The 18,363-nt window shown below is 45.2% G+C and overlaps 1 protein-coding gene across 1 annotated transcript in view; it reads right to left on the bottom strand.

The window, feature by feature from the left end:
- LOC123974779 overlaps positions 1-14,874 on the bottom strand; it is a 67,931-nt gene extending 53,057 nt beyond the window's left edge. Inside the window, exons 1-2 of the mRNA XM_046055672.1 lie at positions 14,410-14,874; positions 11,021-11,093 (exon numbers count right to left, since the gene is read on the bottom strand). Coding sequence (XP_045911628.1) covers positions 11,021-11,093; positions 14,410-14,874 — 538 coding nt within the window. The remainder of the gene's footprint in view (positions 1-11,020; positions 11,094-14,409) is intronic.
- Positions 14,875-18,363: the final 3,489 nt, after the last annotated feature.

The raw sequence follows: 18,363 nt of genomic DNA, 5'->3' as shown, positions 1-18,363 counted from the left end.
ACAGACATTAACGGTAACAACGCATTTTTAAAAAGCATCATTGGTTGCATACCAAGGCCAAGACCGGTCTTGAGTACTACATCACTAATGGAGAGGCCTTAGACTTCACAATTTCACAGATGCTAATGCAAACACAAAACCTGCCATGTCTTAGTGGATAGTATAATGTCAGAGAAGGTGACTTTAAGTACACAATGTTAGATATGTAATTATCAGCATTAATATAAGATATCGATTTTCTGCCACCAAAGAAAGTGCTTAATGAAATATCTGGGGCAGAGACAAATCAAGATGCCTTCAATCAGGGATTACTCTGCACAAAAAGTAAAGAAAGCAATTATGTCTCCTCCTGAAAAAAACAATAAATACACTTATTTATATACATACATTCACGTAAGCACCCAAGGAAATAATTCTGCAGTGAATTTTTTGAATTTGCGTCTTGGAGATTATTATTATTTGTATCTTGTAAACAGCAGTAACAAGATAATAATGACAATATGATTTTCATCTTTATATATAGACTTACCATGACCATGACAGTATTTGATCACCAAGCATTGTCCATGTAAACCCAGAGTCCACCTCTTCTCATCTGCCAGCTCGTCCGGATCCGGGATGTTGACACAGCAGGTCTAAATCTGTGGCTATTGGAGGACTGCAGTAAGCCTACCTGCCTGTCTACCTGCCCACACTCTTCTTTTCTTCAACGTTGGCTACCCCAGCTTTAAGTCCAAGCGGGGACAGCAAAGAAATTCCTGCTCTCTTTCCTCTCCTCCTGGGATGATCACAGCACCCCCCATTGTACCTGGTCCGCTTGATGTGACAGTGTGAATCTTCTCAAGGTCCGCTGCTCTATAATCCAAACCCCGGCTTCCTTTTCAGGTGGCTGTATTGCTGTCATATGTAATACATGTTTCAGCAATAAAGCCAAAAACCCCAGATGAAAAACAAAAATGTTGAGTCTAAAGGATCTACCGGCATTAGCGTCGTTGCCATAGTCAGAATCTCCTGATCCTGTCGATTGGAACAATCTTGGCATAGCACTTTATTGTCACAGTTTGTCTTGTCTGCTCTGTGATTTTGTGATTTTGATCTCTGTTTCAGTCTGTTTTCCCGTCTCATTTTAAAATGGTCTAAGCCATATCTATCAATCAGGCTGGACGATTCCAGTCAGTTAGCCAAACATTAAGTGTGCATTCAGGATGTCAAAACCTGGATGACCTTTCATTTTTTTGATGCTGAACTCAGACAAAAATGAAGTGTTTTTACTTGGGCCCAAACACCTTCAAGGTGTATTATTTTGTGACATTGTTATTCTGGTTGTCTTTGATCAGGACATGTCATTCAGCTTGCACATTGCACAAACTTCAAGAACTGCCCTTTTTGACTTACGTAATTACGCTAAAACTAGGACATCTTGTCCCAAAATGCTGCAGAAAAACTGGTCCCCACATTTCTTACTTCCAGGCTATACTATTGCAATTATCTACTAATGAACAGCACAATTAAGTCTCTTAAGCTTCTCCAGCTGATCCTGACTGCAGATAAGAGAGCATATTTCTCCTGTTCTAGCGCTCCCTGTGAAATACAGAATAGAATTTAGTGTTCTGTTTACCTACAAAGCCTTAAACCCTTGATGCCGATTGTCGCGAAATTGCATCACACCTTTTCCTTTCAGACTGCAGCCAAGATAGCGCATGTATTCCCCCGATGCCAGTTTGTGCAGATACGTACCTAGGAACCTTTTGCAAGCCCTGGTTTCTCGTTTATGCCTGGCTGATTTGCATCATGCCTACATCATACCTGAATTTATATCTTTTCTATGTTCTATAGACAAATTAACAAACTTCACTTAATTTAGCAGCTTGAAAGCAAATGAAAAGACATAATTTTTTTTTTATTGTAAAAAAATCCAGGCATCAAGGGGTTAAATGACAGGCACCATCCAACCTCAAAGAGCTCATTAAACCCCACTGCCCCACTAGAGCACTGTCCTTGGTCTGGCTGACTCCTGCCCTCAGTGTCCCTGTTGCCGAGCCACAGAATCTCCCAGATTTTGTTGAGCAGCTGCCCAATCCTGATGCTGTTGAGGTGCGACCTTTACAGCACCCTGCTTCTGTTTAGCTGCCGCAGCACAGAAGTACTGCTAAGTTCAGCCCCTGCTCAGCTTCAGCCCCCTCTGACATTGCTGAGCTAAAGCAACTCGCTATCACTACTGAACTGCAATGATTCCCTGCTCCCAAGATGCTTAAGATTTTGGCTCCTGTGCTGCATCAACCCCATTAGGCAGAGCCTCATTTCCACCCTTAGCGCTCTGCTAATTTACGGAAGCCCTCAAATATTGTGCTTCAGATGCTTCTGGTTTCCCTGGCTCTACCGACTCTCATGCCTGACTCCAAGTGGTCACTGGCTCCGTTTATCATCTCCAGTCTCATCATCGACCCCCTGCACGGCCTCCTGTGGGGTTTTGCAGCTGCCACAGACCCCCTGGGATGTTCCACATTTGTTGTTGGTTCCCTGGTAGTCCTCCACATTGGTCCAGCACTTTGGTACGCCCTTCTGGTCGCCCTTCAGACCTTTACACCCCTCCAGTCCAGCCCTCGGGCTGCCCACCTGGAGGCACCAGCTCTGTTTTCCAGCTCTCACTACACTTGCCCATGAAATCCCTTTTCCAAACCTCCCTCCACCCCGCCTGGTTAAACTTGTACTCTTTTTGTAACTTTTGTGTTCTGTTAGGATTGTTGTGTTAGGAACGCCTAGGGGCCCTATCTTGCACCAGACTTTAAACGCAATGCAAGTGTCATTGCTAGTTTCCAACTGACTAGCGCCAAGCACCCACATTGTTTAAATAGCCAATGCACTTGCTCCCATCTGTGCGCCCATGAGAGTGTTGTTCTTAAAATGAGGTGTGAACTTTTGGCGCACTGCTATATTGAGGCAGCAGAGAGCGATTGCGCCATTCACCAAAAAAATAAGTCTAAATTCAACGGTTCAGTATTTAACTGTTTTTTGGTATTTTATGGACGCATTATTCCGATGGTCAGAGAGACGCTGTGCGAATTTACACAGGAGGCACAGCAGCGTAATTTCATTGATAATTAAATCACAGGATCGGTCATGATCTAATGTTAATTCATATTCTGTGTTCTTCTATACATCCAAAAGGTCTCACACACAGTCTAGGTTCATACAATGAAACTGTTTGGAGTAAAGCAGCTGTCCTCCTGATCAATCCTAAGCTCCATCAGAGCATCTAAATTATTTCACAAACTAAAAGTTGAATTCTGTGTCCTCTGGAGAGTTTCTTGTCATGTCATGTCAAGTTTATAACTACAGTTTTTTTGTTTTGCTGCTTAAATCAGAATCAGCTTTATTTGCCAAATATGTGTACACATACAAGGACTAAGTACATTGCTCACAATGTACTTAGTCATACAATTATAAAATAATAAAATCAGACACAGACTACAGTATTCAGAACACATATATACATACTATAAAAAAACAACAACAACAATATAGACAGATTGAGAAAAATAGTGCAATGAGGAGAAGGCAAAGGATGCAGGAGTAAATTATTATTAGGCCTATCATTATCATTATTATGTACATGTCAGAGGTGGATGTGATATGCACAAATACACATACATGCATACATGTACACATCTACACAGTGCGATGGAGCATAGTGCAAATGATGCCCCACAATATTTGTTGTGACTTTATTGCGCACATGGAAACGTTTAATATGACTGACAGCAGCCTCTCTAATCATGAGAGTAAATCGTTAAAGAAAACACTCATATATCAGTAAAACACACAATAAAGAAACCAGTGTAGAGGAGAGGTGTGACCCACGACCGCAACTGCAACACACACTTCACGCCTTAGATCTTTAAAATAGGGCCCTAGCTGTCCGTTCTGCTGAAAAAAAATTTGTCTGTGGTCAGCCCTGGCTCTGTAAATGGGAAACAAACACAGTAGCTCGGACCAAGCCACACAACACTATTCCAGCTGTTCCAGCATTGCCCACGTACATTCAGTTTACTTTCTAGTTCACTGAGGTCTGGAGCTGGTGGACTGGCTCTGGGACCTTCTTGTCCTCTCTGCATGTTAACATAGCGACAGTTTGCTAACCCACAACATAGCTAAGTTTACTTAGATTGCTTGCGGTGTTGTTCACTTTATATCATGGTATTTGTCATGTTGTTGGATTTCTCCAGAATAGTTTGCCCCAACTTTATTGAATTAATAAGCATGCTTTGGTTAACTAAATCCATTTCTCCATTTATATATTTCTTCATTATTGTCTAGGCAAGAGCAAATGGGAATGGAAACAGGTGCATCTGATGTGGGGCAGAAGTGGGGATAGCAAGATCAGCATTTGCACCATCTAATATATATCACCTCTACTGAAAAAACTACTACAGTTTGTGAGCTAGATTGAACGTTAAGTACATCATACAGTCAAACAGCTGAATTCTCGTCAAGCCGTGTAGCTATTGTTTCTTCTCCCTCTACCATCAAGATTCCGAGACCCTCTGTCCCCTCAGTTTCAGTATTCAGCAAGAACCAACACAACTGCCACTTGGATGTAGGCCTGTTCCACACTCCTGCGCACCTCAGAGCACTTTCAACAGTGCACCAACCAACTCCATATGCTTGCACCCTATTACACTACAGGGCAATGATCTTGGTTGTATACACAAGATCTGCCCCTCTGGGTGGAGGCCAGGAAGTTGGTTCCGCAGTTCATGGGGCCATTTCCTACTGTCATCTCTCAAAGGTCATGAATGTGGTGGCTGTCTGCCAGACAGACTAATGTATTGTTGGTGTATATATGTTGCATTGCACGCAGTTGCATTGGCATTTTCAACTGGCACAAGTAAATGTCTTTTGAAAATATATTCTTCATCATTTAACAAAAGTGTCAATAAGGATATTTTGGTCAACTCAAATTAATAGATCAAAATGAACAAACTTATCTCTATATTCATCAGTGTTTATTTTGACATTGGAAAACATCTATTATATCAGGTCATTAACACAGAGTCCTGAGTGGAAGTAAACAGTTCCAAAACACCCACACACACATATACACAGTTATTAATTTCTATCACCTTTAATTTGCCTCTAGGTACTGAAGAACTCACAGTCTGTAGTTCATTACTCAGCCTCTGATGTATTCCTACAATCAGAGGTGCTAAAAAAACAAGATCCAAGATGATGCAGCCTCCTCACATCGCACACAACACATGATGCAATCATGGTAAACAGCTTGTTTAGTTGATGTCTGTTATCTTTAAACATTTTGGATGCACCCTTTCCAACAATTGCTTAAAGAGTTAGTTCACCCAAATCACACACAAAAAAACTTTTATTAGTAACATCTATTTTTGACTACAGACTACAGTGTCCAGCCATGCAGAAAGTTGTGGTTTTATTTGTCCAGGTGTCTGGGAACTCTGGATAATCAACATATCTCTGTCTCCCTGTGTTCTCTACCACTAACAGTCCCTACGTAATCATTTTTTTATGTAGTGAAGTCTCTGTGCAATCCTGGGTAACTCGGACATGAATTCTGGAAGTGAGGGGAACTCAGAGGATTTTGACTGACTTGGATCTTCGATACTTGGTCAGTAAAATGAACTAATTCATTTCGTTCAATTCATTCATTCGAACTAGTTAGTGCGGCACAGCGCTGTGGCTGAGCTGTCCAGAGACCCACAGCTGTGAGTCGCAAACTAATCATTTCTGTTTCCTGTTCTGATTGAGCCAATGCAGCTGCCATGTGACAAGTGTATAAAAATTGCATAAAAATTAATGAAACACCAATTACTCACTGAGACTCACTCGTCCTACTCCCTGGTCATATAAAAGATTAGTTAAATATGAACACTAATTTCTCCGTTTCCGACGATTTTCGGCACAGACGAGCGAGAACCAACCAGAGTGTCATCTGTGTGTGTCCCACCTACCAAATGAGATACATCATGGGCTTTGACCACAGTGAGTCTTTCCTGGGTCCAGAGCACACTGGCCTGGCTCTCACCCTGCAGGCGTCATTTCTTGTGTTCGCATTCCCCTGGCCAAGAAGCAGGAGAGAGCAGACGCTTTCACTGCTGCGAAGAAATTGTGGCCAGAACCCCAAAACTAAATCATCAAGACAGCGACCACCTGCAAGAACTTCCTCGTTCCACCAGCACAAGAGGTCCCCCCAAGATGAGATGGCTGGTGATGTGCTCTTGGCTCAACCAACCAAGCGCAATCCTGTGTGGCAATGTGTTCTGAGCATCAGAAAATACCAGAAGTGTGTGGCAACGGACCCTAGAACCAATTTCTACCTACTTTCCCATTACGAAGGTTGAGTGCTTCATAGAGGTTTGTTTTTCCCCTTTTCCTCCCTTGGAGCCCAACATGGCCAGATGGCACTTTGCCTCCATCCACCAAAGACCAGCTATTGCCCACCTGGCTGACCGGACCCACCAGTGTGCATTCCAGGCTTTGGCGGCAGCGAACAAAATGTCCCTGCTAGCTTTCTCCGCTGGATGAGATCGGTATTGGAGGTGGCAGAGAATATCAGGCGCCACGTCGGCTGGACCCAGCCAGAAGCTGGACCGTCTTGACCAAAGGGGACCACCATCAGCGGCAGAGATGCCCCTTACCAGCCGTTGGGGCTGCGTCTTACACCCCTGCTCCTCCCCACATCTCCCACACTGTGTCAGCTGGCTGTCATTAGATTTTCAGCTAAAGCCTAGTTCACACTACACGATTTTAAGCCTGATTTGCAAGCCACTGACTTCGCAGACATTCGGGGCTCGCCAATCGTTATGTGTGAACTACTCAACGACGCATCAAAGAGGTTTGCTGACGCATCTCTGACACCAGACAGATATCTAGCACGCTAAAAATCTGGAGCAGTCGGCCAACTTGACATCGACATCCAGCCAGTGAGAGCAGGCAGCTGCTTTTGTCATTACAAAACATTTTACTCACCTAAGTCATCAACTCTCTCACAGTTAATCCCGTCTGCCCGCATGTGCAAATTCATTCTTTCACCATATAAATATATATATTTTTTGTCTTTATAAAGTTTATCTTTAAAATAATTAACAACTCCTGTTCCGTGCGTGGTTTTTGGTCATTGCACGTATCACTTATCGTGTCACTTCGTGTGTGTTTTTGTCACAAAACGTTGTGTCTGCCACACATTCCGCCACGTTTTTTCTACAAAAAGCAGTGTGTTATAATGAGCACCAGTGTCTGCACTACACCTCACGTGCACAGCACACACACATCACTGGCTGATGTTCCTGGTCAGTTCCTCTCAGCTCTTTTGGTCCAAGCCCCCCAGGGGTTGTGACACATGCAGCAAGAACATGTTCACCCACTTTCAGCACCCTGAGTGTTCCTGTATATGTTGAAAGGACAACTGGATGAACAGACTGATCAGCAGAGGCTACACACTACAGTTTGCCTCTCCCTCCAGTGTTCAGTGGGATACTGAAAACAATCCAGTCATAGAGGCAACAATGTCTCACACTGCAATCAGAGCTGCAAGAACTCACTGAACACTAAATAATGAGATTTCCAGAGTTCCTCAGAGTAAGGAAAAACAGGGCTTTTACTCTCGTTATTTTAGGGTTGCGAAAGAAACCCATCCTTAATCTGTCACTGTTCAGCGGGTGCTGGATGAGAGTGTTGTTTTACCTGGAGACATGACAGCTTGGCTATTTTAAGCAGTAACCTGGCTCTTTCATATAGAGGGTGATACATAGCTGCCCTACATCGAAGAATATGAATGAAGAATACATAACCATACATTATAGGTGGGTGCTTAGAGGATGTGACAATCAAGGCCAATAACATTGACTTCCTGTGCAAACACATCATGACGCGCTGATCCTATAGAGAGTTTTCGTCAGAGGAAATACATTGTTCTCTGTTATGTGCAGGGTTTAAAATATACTACCAAGAGCAGACGTTGACCGCACATGCTAAAGATCTGATGGTCACCATGTTTTCCTTGAGTAATCCAGTAGTTGTTAGGTTTTCATTAGGGATTCAAGAGCGAACACAACACAGATGTCAAAAACACAGGATGTTTTTTTTTTTTATGAGCACGGAGAAAACCAGATGGTTGGGGATGGACAGACTGACTGGCAGGCAGGCAAGCAGGCAGGCAGGCAAGCAGGCAGCATCTTAGCGCACAGGAAACAACTGGAGTAAACAAAAAACAGGACGTTAGAAACTGATTGCAAAAAAGTACAACTAGATTAAAATTCGGAGAGTTGGCCGGAGCAATAATACCATGGGAGGTAAACTGATAAACTGGCGAGGAGTGGAAAAAGAATCGGAGTATTTCACTGCATGGGCTGATTACTTAATGAGCCACAGTTGGAGACGCTGCAGGTGGTGATGAGCCAGGAGCATTGACAGTATGTAAGAAGTGGACGTAGTCATCATGATGTCACCCTTTGGTTTGAAGCCTCGAGTTTGGCCGTTAGGGTGCCGCCATGTTGAGTTTTTGCAACCAGTGGCACCGGACGTGACCATATTTGGACGAGATGGTGGAGCTAATGGCTCTGTATGGAGTTAGCTAGCTTGCTTAGCTAGGTGCATCTGTGATTCACCTTAACTTAAATTTTAACAGGGCTGTTAAAATGACAGTTAAAACTAAATGTACTCACCAGAGAAAGTCAGAAAAAGAGAAAGCCAACTCCTAATAAGCTTTTTCAACGGCGCTGGTTAAATTTACACAGTGCTATTTAAATTAGTAGATTAAATTAATGTGTATAAATTTACACAGCTATTCTAGCATCTTTATTTTACTTTGATCCTACTCAAAAATGTCTATGCAAATTGTTACCTTAATTTCTTTGAGTTTTAGTTATTTGTTTCACTTGAGAATTAAATAAGAGTCGTGAAATAATCAATTTTATTTAGGTCATTTTGTGGCCATGCTCCCTTGGCAGACCTGTTCCCGCTTGGGCATGATGTATGATTAGATAGATACATTACCATACATTATAGGTGGATAAGTAAAGGAGCTGTAAAACTTTTTCATCCCATGTACACTTAATAACCTATGATCATGACTCTCTAACTGTTTGGGAACCAAGGTGATTGACACAGACATGGATGTTCCCCACTGAAGGAAATGTAATAAGTTTGGTGATGCCCTGACTATTTCTCTGCAAGAAGTCATATGTAAAAACATATTGTAATATTTATGGTATTATTCAATTGAAGTAAAAGAATGATACATTTTTGGGTTTACTAACCATCTGGATTAGAGACAGTTGGTCCAGATGTAAACAGAATGGATGTTTAATAGCTGAGGTTCAACAGCAGTTAAAAAGCACACTATAATGAAAGCTGTTCTGGAGCTTTTGATCATAATACATGAGTGTCAGGGTGATGTTAACTGTTAACTGAGGACTGGCAATTACTTCTTTTGGTCTGAATCAACTGACATCATTAATCCAACTTCTGCCTGTCAGATACAACATGCTTTGATGAGGTGTCTTGTGTTCTGGTCTGATCATCTTTCACCTCTTAACAGTTATGGCGATGCTCAAACCTACCCTGGTGTCACAAAAGATGTGTATTGCTGCTGCTGAATGTGGCGGTTTGTGGTAACAAGGGGAGGGCATTTCCTCTGTCAAATGCAGGAAGCTGCATGGGTGTGTGTGTGTGTGTGTGTCTGTTCTGTGTAGTGTTGCATCGTTCAAAGAACGTTTCATTCATTTGACCTAATCTTGTATATGATTATGTGACATTTGATAAAGCATAACGTTATTACAGCGCAGTGATGTTGTGCTATACAGTAGTTTTAACACTTCAGTGCCCTGGTAGGTTTCTAATGGGAGCCGAATTACCTCTGAGGTAGTCTCCTCTCCAAAACAAACGGACCCAGTCATTAAAACATTGAAACACCGTTAACACAGCCACACCGCATGTTAGCCCTGTGGTGTGTTTGCAGCCACAGCTGATCTGGTCCGCCAGATAACGCATTGTAACTTTTCCTTTTCATTTACCAACAGAGCCGTGCTGTTGTTTCACAGCTCCTGACTGGTGAACAACCTGCAGTGTTTGAGAGCGATGTGCTCATGTTTGTTTCACTCTGTCAGCAGAATCCAGACCTGATGTGGCCCATTCTGCATCCAGACCTGCCAAACTGCTGTGTTCATATTATGTGTTTATTTCTTTGTTATTTTCTCTGCGATGGAGTTCTTTTAAGAATTGATTAGTTAATTTTAATGAACAAGATTTGAAGATTCGACTCCATCAAAAGATTCGAACTTGCCATCACTAGTAATTTGTGTGAATATTCTGCCTACATCTGTAGGACGTCATACACTCAGAGGAGCCATGTTTTAAAATCAAAGTGATCTCTCTTTCTCTTTTAAGGTCACGGATGTTTAAGAACATCCGGCAGGGAATTGTTATGGCAATTTATATATCTTATAGCATTATTGTATGTTTCTCATGCTGTTTGATGTCATTCATGTATCAACAGCAACAGATGCTAAAAACAACCACACTCCACAGCTCTATAAAACAGAGTCCAGATCACCCATTTCCCACAGCACTAAAACATAGTTTCCTATTGTCTACTGTATGTCCTATAAATTTGTTGGGCAGGGACCTCATTCTTAGTCACAACATCACCCCCAGATGCATTATCATGCTTCTCAAACAATCTGTTGTATGTTTATCAGTGGCTTGTTCAGCTCAAAATGTCAACAGATGGTAAAACTGGCTCAAAACCATGTTTCACCTGAGGCTGAGTTTATGAAAGCTGAACATTTACACTGCACAACCACGTGTTACACTGACATGTCACAACTTCCTCCTGAGCTTTCAGAAGTGCCGCCTACACTCTGGGCGTCACACAAATATGATGTTGGCTTGATCAGGTCTGCTGAGCCAGTTAGTATTAAAACTAAATGTAACTTCAGGCCTAACAAACCACAATATCTGTTGAAGCTAGAAGCAATTGAAGGCATTAAACCTGTGTTTGACTCTCTCCTAGATGCAGGTATCATCATTCCCTGTCCTGATCCTCCGGTGTTCTCCCATGTTTCCTGCGAAGAAAATACAAGACAAAGGTCAACCTGATGAATGGCGGCTTGTACTAGACCTCCGTGCAGTAAACGCAGCTGTTCATGCATGAGCACCAATGGTTCCTAGTCCCCAGACAATTCTGTCACAAATACCGCCTGAGTCTCAATGGTTTTCTGTCATTGACCTATCAAATGCTTCTTTCAGCGTTCCCGTGCATCCAGACAGACAGTTTTGGGTCGCATTCATTCAATGACATGAAGCTTGCGCTCCAGTCACCTCCTACATTGTGGCTACCAGACCCTAATAAGCCATTCACACAGGCTGTTGATGAACGCTTCTCCAAAAACGTGGCGACAAACTACTCTCTGTGGCGTACTTCTCATCTAACTTGATCCCATTGCAGCAGGTCTTCCAAAGTGTTTATGTGCAGTTGTAACAGCAGAAAAGGCCCTCCTGAGTTCACATGACATTGATGGTTATTCACCTCTCATTCTTTTTGTTCACGCTCATTTTGAATGAACAGAGAACGTCTCATCTGTCAGTAGCATGTTATCTCCGCTATCACACTTGCCTGCTCGACATGCCTAACGTGGAAATCAGACGTTGCAACACACTTAACCCGGCATCTCTCATGCCACTTCCTGATGACGGTGATCACCGTGACTGTTTAGCCGAACTTGAACTCATTTGCACTCCCAGACCTGACCTAAAAGACTAACCACTGACTAACCTAGACCTAATATTATATGCTGATGGGTCCACTTCTCGTCACCCCTCTGGTGTTAACCGTGTTGTTTCAGATTCTTCTGTCCAAACCTTGAGTCCGCTTTCAGCAGGGAACCCCAAACTTCTCTTTCCCGAGCCACATTAACCAGCTCTGACTGGGGATCCCGAGGCGTTCCCAGGCCAGTGTGGAGATATAATCTCCCCACCTAGTCCTGGGTCTTCCCTGAGGCCTTCTCCCAGCTGGATGTGCCTGGAAAACCTCCCTAGTCCAGGAGGCATCCTTACCAGATGCCCAAACCACCTCAACTGGCTCCTTTCAACGGGAGACTCCAGCCACCCGTCTGAGGAAACCCATTTCGGCTGCTTGTACCCGCGATCTCGTTCTTTCGGTCACGACCCAGCCTTCGTGACCATAGGTGAGGGTAGGAGCGAAAATCGACCAGTAGATCAAGAGCTTTGCCTTACGGCTCAGCTCTCTTTTCGCCACAACGGTGCGGTAAAGCGAGTGCATTACCGCCCCCGCTGCTCTGATTCTCCGGCCAATCTCCTGCTCCAGTCTCCCCTCACTCGTGAACAAGACCCCGAGGTACTTGAACTCCTTCACTTGGAGAAAGGACTCATTCCCTACCTGGAGTTGGCACTCCACCGGTTTCCTGCTGAGAACCATGGCCACAGATTTAGAGGTGCTAATCCTCATCCCAACCGCTTCGCACTCGGCTGCGAACTGATCCAGTGAGAGCTGAAGGTCACGGACCGATGATGCCATCAGGACCACATCATCCGCAAAAAGCAGTGACGAGATCCCAAGCCCCCCGAACCACAGCCCCTCCTCGCCACGACTACGCCTCGATATCCTGTCCATGAATATCACAAACAGGATAGGTGACAAAGCGCAGCCCTGGTGAAGGCCAAACCTCACCTGGAAAGAGTCCGACTTACTGCCGAGTACTCGGACACAGCTCTCGCTTTGGATGTACAGGGATTGGATAGCCCTGAGAAGAGCCCCCCTCAGCCCACTCCAGGATCCTTGTGAGAATAAAGAGCTGGTCAGTTGTTCCACGACCGGGACGAAAACCGCATTGTTCCTCTTCAATCTGAGGTTTGACAATCGGCCGAACCCTCCGTTCCAGCACCCTGGAATAGACTTTACCAGGGAGGCTGAGAAGTGTGATACCCCTGTAATTGTCACACACTCTCTGGTCCCCCTTTTTGAACAGGGGAACCACCACCCCAGTCTGCCGCTCCTTGGGCACTGTACCCGACTTCCACGCAATGTTAAAGAGACGTGTCATCCAAGACAGCCCCTCCACACCCAAAGCTTTTAGCATTTCTGGGCAGATCTCATCAATCCCTGGGGCTTTGCCACTGTGGAGTTGTTTGACTACCTCAGTGACTTCCACCAGGGAAATTGACGAGAATCCCCCATCAGCCTCGAGCTCTGCCTCTACTAAAGAGGGCGTGTCAGTCGGATTTAGGAGTTCCTCAAAGTGTTCCTTCCACCGCCCAATTACCTCCCCAGTTGAGGTCAGCAGGGTTCCACAGCTTACTGTACACAGCTTGGACGGTTCCCCGCCTCCCCCTCCTGAGATGGCGGACAGTTCTCCAGAAACACTTTGGTGCCGACCGAAAGTCCTTCTGCATGTCTTCTCCGAACTTCTCCCACACCCACTGCTTTCCATCTGCCACAGCAGAGGATGCAGTCCTTCGGGCCCGTCGGTACCTTGCAACCGCCTCCGGAGTCCTCTGAGACAACAAATCTCGGAAGGCCTCCTTCTTCAGTCGGACGGCTTCCCTGACCACCGGTGTCCACCACGGTGTTCGAGGGTTACCGCCCCTTGAGGCACCTAAGACCTTGAGACCACAGCTTTCCGCTGCAGCTTCAGCAATAGAGGTTTTGAACATTGCCCACTCCTGTTCAATGTCCCCAACCTCCACAGGGATGCCAGAAAAGCTCCGCCGGAGGTTTGAGTTGAAGATCTCACAGACAGGGGCCTCCTCCAGACGTTCCCAGTTCACCCGCACTACCCGTTTGGGCTTACCAGGTCTGTCCAGAGTCTTCCCCCACCCCCTGACCCAACTCACCACCAGATGGTGATCAGTTGACAGCTCTGCCCCTCTCTTCACCCGAGTGTCCGAAACATGCGGCCTCAAATCAGATCAAACGATTACAAAATCGATCATTGATCTTCGGCCTAGGGTGCTCTGGTACCATGTACACTTATGAGCATCCTTATGCTTGAACATGGTGTTCTTTATAGACAATCCATGACTAGCACAGAAGTCTAACAACAAACACCCACTCGGGTTCAGATCAGGGGGGCCGTTCCTCCCAATCACGCCTTTCCAGGTATCTCCATCATTGCCCACATGCGCGTTGAAGTCTCCCAGCAGAACTATGGAGTCCCCTACTGGAGCCCCATACAGAACACCATTCAGGGTCGCCAAGAAGGCCGAATACTCTAAACTGCTATTTGGTGCATATGCACAAACAACAGTCAGAGTTTTCCCCCCCAGTACCCGAAGGCGTAGGGAGGCGACCCTCTCGTTCACTGGAGTAAACTCCAACGTAGCGGTGCTCAGCCGGGGACTTGTGAGTATCCCCACACCCACCTTGTGCCTCACACCTTGAGCAACTCCAGAGAAGAATAGTGTCCATCCCCTATCAAGGAGTACGGTTCCAGAACTGAGACTGTGCGTGGAGGTCAGCCCCATCAGATCTAATTGGTAGCGCTCCATCTCCCGCACAAGTTCCGGCTCCTTCCCCCACAGAGAGGTGACGTTCCATGTCCCCAGAGCCAGCCTCTGCTGCCCGGGTCTGGTCCGTCGAGGTCCCTGACCTTCACTGCCACCCATGTGGCAGCGCACCCGACCCCTGCGGATCTTCCGATGGATGGTGGGTCCAAAGGATGGAGAGGGGGGTGCCACGTTGCTTCTTCGGGCTGAGCCCGGCCGGGCTCCGTGGCAAACCCGGCCACCAGGCGCTCGCCGACGAGCCCTCCCTCTGAGCCTGGCTCCAGACGGGGGCCCCGGGCTTCCTCCGGGCAGGGTCTCTCCTCCTCTTCCTCGATTTGTCATCAAGGGTCTTTGTGAACCATTCTCCGTCTGGCCCCTCACCTGGAACCACTTTGCCTTGGGAGACCCTACCAGGAGCACTAGGCTCCCGACAACACAGCCTCCAGGTTCACCGGGGCACACAAACCTCTCCACCACGATAAGGTGATGGTTCCCGGAGAGGAACTGAGAACGTACCTCGGCATAAATGTTAGAAAACACTGTGTGTACCACCCAGCCAGCTGGACAAAAGCTCTGTCCATTGGGCTGATGTACATGAGAATGCGGAAACGAAAACGATCTAATCTGAGCCCTTTTGAAATCCTTTTTGCTGCTCCCTCACACATCGGCCTGGAAGCTCCAGGAAAAAGCTCCCTTCCACAACTCTCTGTGAAGATTCTATGCTGACATACTGTACTAACCTGTCTTTTAATCTAAGGGACATCAGAGGCCAACAGTCCTTCCAGCCCCAGCCACGGGACCACTCCACAGCATCCAGCCCGGTGACTACATCCTTATAAAAGACTTCAAAAGAAAAGCCTGGTATTCCAGACGGTGGCAGTGTCCATACCAGGTGCTCCTCCCCACCCAGACAGCAGTCAAGGTCGCTGAACGAGCCACGTGGGTCCACGCCAGCCATTGCAAGAAAGTCACTGGACAGCCAGTCATCACATAAGGGTCATGTGATGTGCCAAGTCATCACCCGAAGTTGTAGACACTGAGGACATCATGAGTGACCTCACCCGTAACTTCCTGATCCTCCTCTGGTTGGTTGTTGTTTTGGTGTTTCTTGGAGCATTGCTAAAACTGGCCCTTATAGGCACCACTCGTGTAGACTGAAAGAGGGAAAGAAAAGAGAAAAACCTGTAGTAACAGAGTCACAGGCGTGCACAATCAGTAACTGAAACTGTCTTTTCCCTGACCTTGTGTTGTGAGTGAAGGAGGGATTGGGAACACCCTTTGTCTCTGACTCACAGGCTGTCTTACAGCACAAGAGAGCTAGTGGGAAAAATATCTGGTCTCACCACTGCTGATTTAAGTGATGCAAGAAACCCTAAAAGTGAGCAGCGTGTTGTCCCTGGGAACAGACTTCAATGACTGTCACACCTGAACAGATCCACAAGGTAAATTCCACTCCCATCCACGCTCTCCCTGGTCACAGGCTCTTAGTACAGACGTTACCACAACAGCAACTACGCAGAACAGTTACAGAGTCATTTATATCACTGATATTGCTTCCCCTCCTTATCATTGTGCTGTCTATATTGTTTGTCGGACTTGGGGCATCCTTTGTGTATGTTGTATGTGGACTAACTTGCAGGTGTTAGATGCACCTCAATCAGGAACCCCTGAACTCTGCTGCCTCTGACGTACAGGTAGTATGGAAAACCATGAGAGACGGAAGCGTTACAGATCCACATACAGATGATCTTGGTTACTGATAGAATGTTTCTGCCTTATATTTTCTATTGCATTCCTTATAGCACTGTTTCTATATCTCATACACCCATGGCTAGGATTACAGATACACCCCACACCCACCATTGTAAATGTTGCTAAAAGGTGAGTTGGTTATTATTATTTCATACAATGTCTTTTCTATCATGTTTTATTGTTCAATGAATGAGTAATTTATATATCTTATAGCATTATCTTATGTTTCTCATACTGTTTGATGTCATTCATGTAGCAAGATGTACTTCACCGTCAGTTTTCCCTTACTGCATCCTCGGTACTTTCCTATTTTTCTATTATTATTGTTATTCACACCGATGACACAGGGCCCCAATCCAGCCTAACAGGTATCAGACAAAGTTCCTGTTTGTAACTCATTGTTTTAGTAATTGCCACTCACACTCCTGTTTCCTTACAGCAACAGATGCTAAAAACAACCACACTCCACAGCTCTATAAAACATATACACACTTCTCTTTCCTTTGTACTCTCCTGCAGACTGCTCTGTACTCTCTATGATTTGTACCTCTGAGGCCTCAGAATAAATATGGCAAAGACAACTCTGTGTTAAGGACCATCTACACAACAGGGTGTTCAGGGAACCACTGTTTCCGTTGAAAAAAAACGTTTTGCCAAGTTTTGTCGATGCTGAACTCGCCCCTGGTCTCTCCTTAAGAAGAGGTAGGGATGACTGATCAGAAACAGGTGCGTGATTACTAGCAGGTGCAGCTAGAGTTAACTCAGGAAACCAGACATGCCCAGGATTTAAAAAACTGAGAGAAAGGGAGGGAAGAAAAACAGAACAAAAACACACCAATCAAGCCTCACTCACCCAAAGGAAAAAACAAATCAAAACACACTCACTCAGTCCCAAATTCTGGTGACAGATGCAGGGGTCATGACAACTGAAGCCTTATTTAATTATGCTTTCTTGTGCAGTTTTCATTTGTATAATACACATCCTTTAGGTACCTTTCTGCCCCAAACTTGCCTCCACCATGCTTCGCTGTTGCCTGCAAACACTCATTCTTGTACCGCTTTCCAGTCCTTCAGCAAACAATCTGCCTTTTGCTGCAACCAAATATTTCAGATTTTGACTCATCAGTCCAGAGAACCTGCTTGCATTTTTCTGCACCTGTGTTCCCATGTGTGACGGCCCCAGGGCCTCTGCCAGGTTGTTTGTGTGTGTGTATCTCTGTCTGTGTTTTGTTGCGGGGTGAACTTCCTGGTGGAGTGGAGCTGAGGCCATCAGGCAGATCAGAGGCAGCTGCCCACTGTCTCCAGATTGCATAAAACCCGCCCCTTCCTGATTGTTGAGGGGCTTGACTGCTTGCTTTTTCCTGGTCCCCTGCACCACGGCGTGTTGCTTTGTTATTTGTTTGTTTAGGTTAACCTGGTACTATGTTTTGCCAGCCACATTTGTTAAGCTTTAAAATTATTTGTTATATTTGTTACATTAAATTCCTTTTGTTAAAAAACATCCTTTCCTGGTAATGCCTTAAGCGTGGTTTCCTCCATTTTCTGTGTTTCTGTTTGCATGTTCTCCCTATGTCTGTGTGGGTTTCCTCCGGGTGCTCCGCTTTCCTCCACCATCAAAAACATGTCAGGTTCTTCAGTCAATGCTATTGACTAGACACTGATACAGATCTGGATTTAGTCCCCGGGCGCTGCCCACTGGTCCCTTAAGTGACCAGAGAATGAATTTTGCAACATGTATAGGACAATAAAGTACCTTTACCTTACCTTTGCCAACTGGTTGTGTCTCATTCCACACGGCAGCTGTTTTTTTTAAACTCCACAGCCCCAGTTTCTAAAGCAGGAAATGGGTAATCCCCAAACACACGCTGATATGACAATAACCCAGATGACATCATAAGGGTTTTTTTTCTCAGATGTGACACATTGTTGTACTCATTGTTAACTCATGAAATGACCTTTATGTGTGAAGTCAGTGGAGTTTCCATTTAACTTGTGAGCAGCAATGAAAGCAATGTCATCCAAAAGAATAAATTCAATACAACAATCACATAAAAGGAATATGTTAATGGAAAGATTTGA

Source organism: Micropterus dolomieu, linkage group LG08 (assembly GCF_021292245.1).
Source record: "Micropterus dolomieu isolate WLL.071019.BEF.003 ecotype Adirondacks linkage group LG08, ASM2129224v1, whole genome shotgun sequence".
Lineage (NCBI taxonomy): Eukaryota > Metazoa > Chordata > Actinopteri > Centrarchiformes > Centrarchidae > Micropterus > Micropterus dolomieu.
This window is presented reverse-complemented; position numbering and strand designations above follow the sequence as displayed.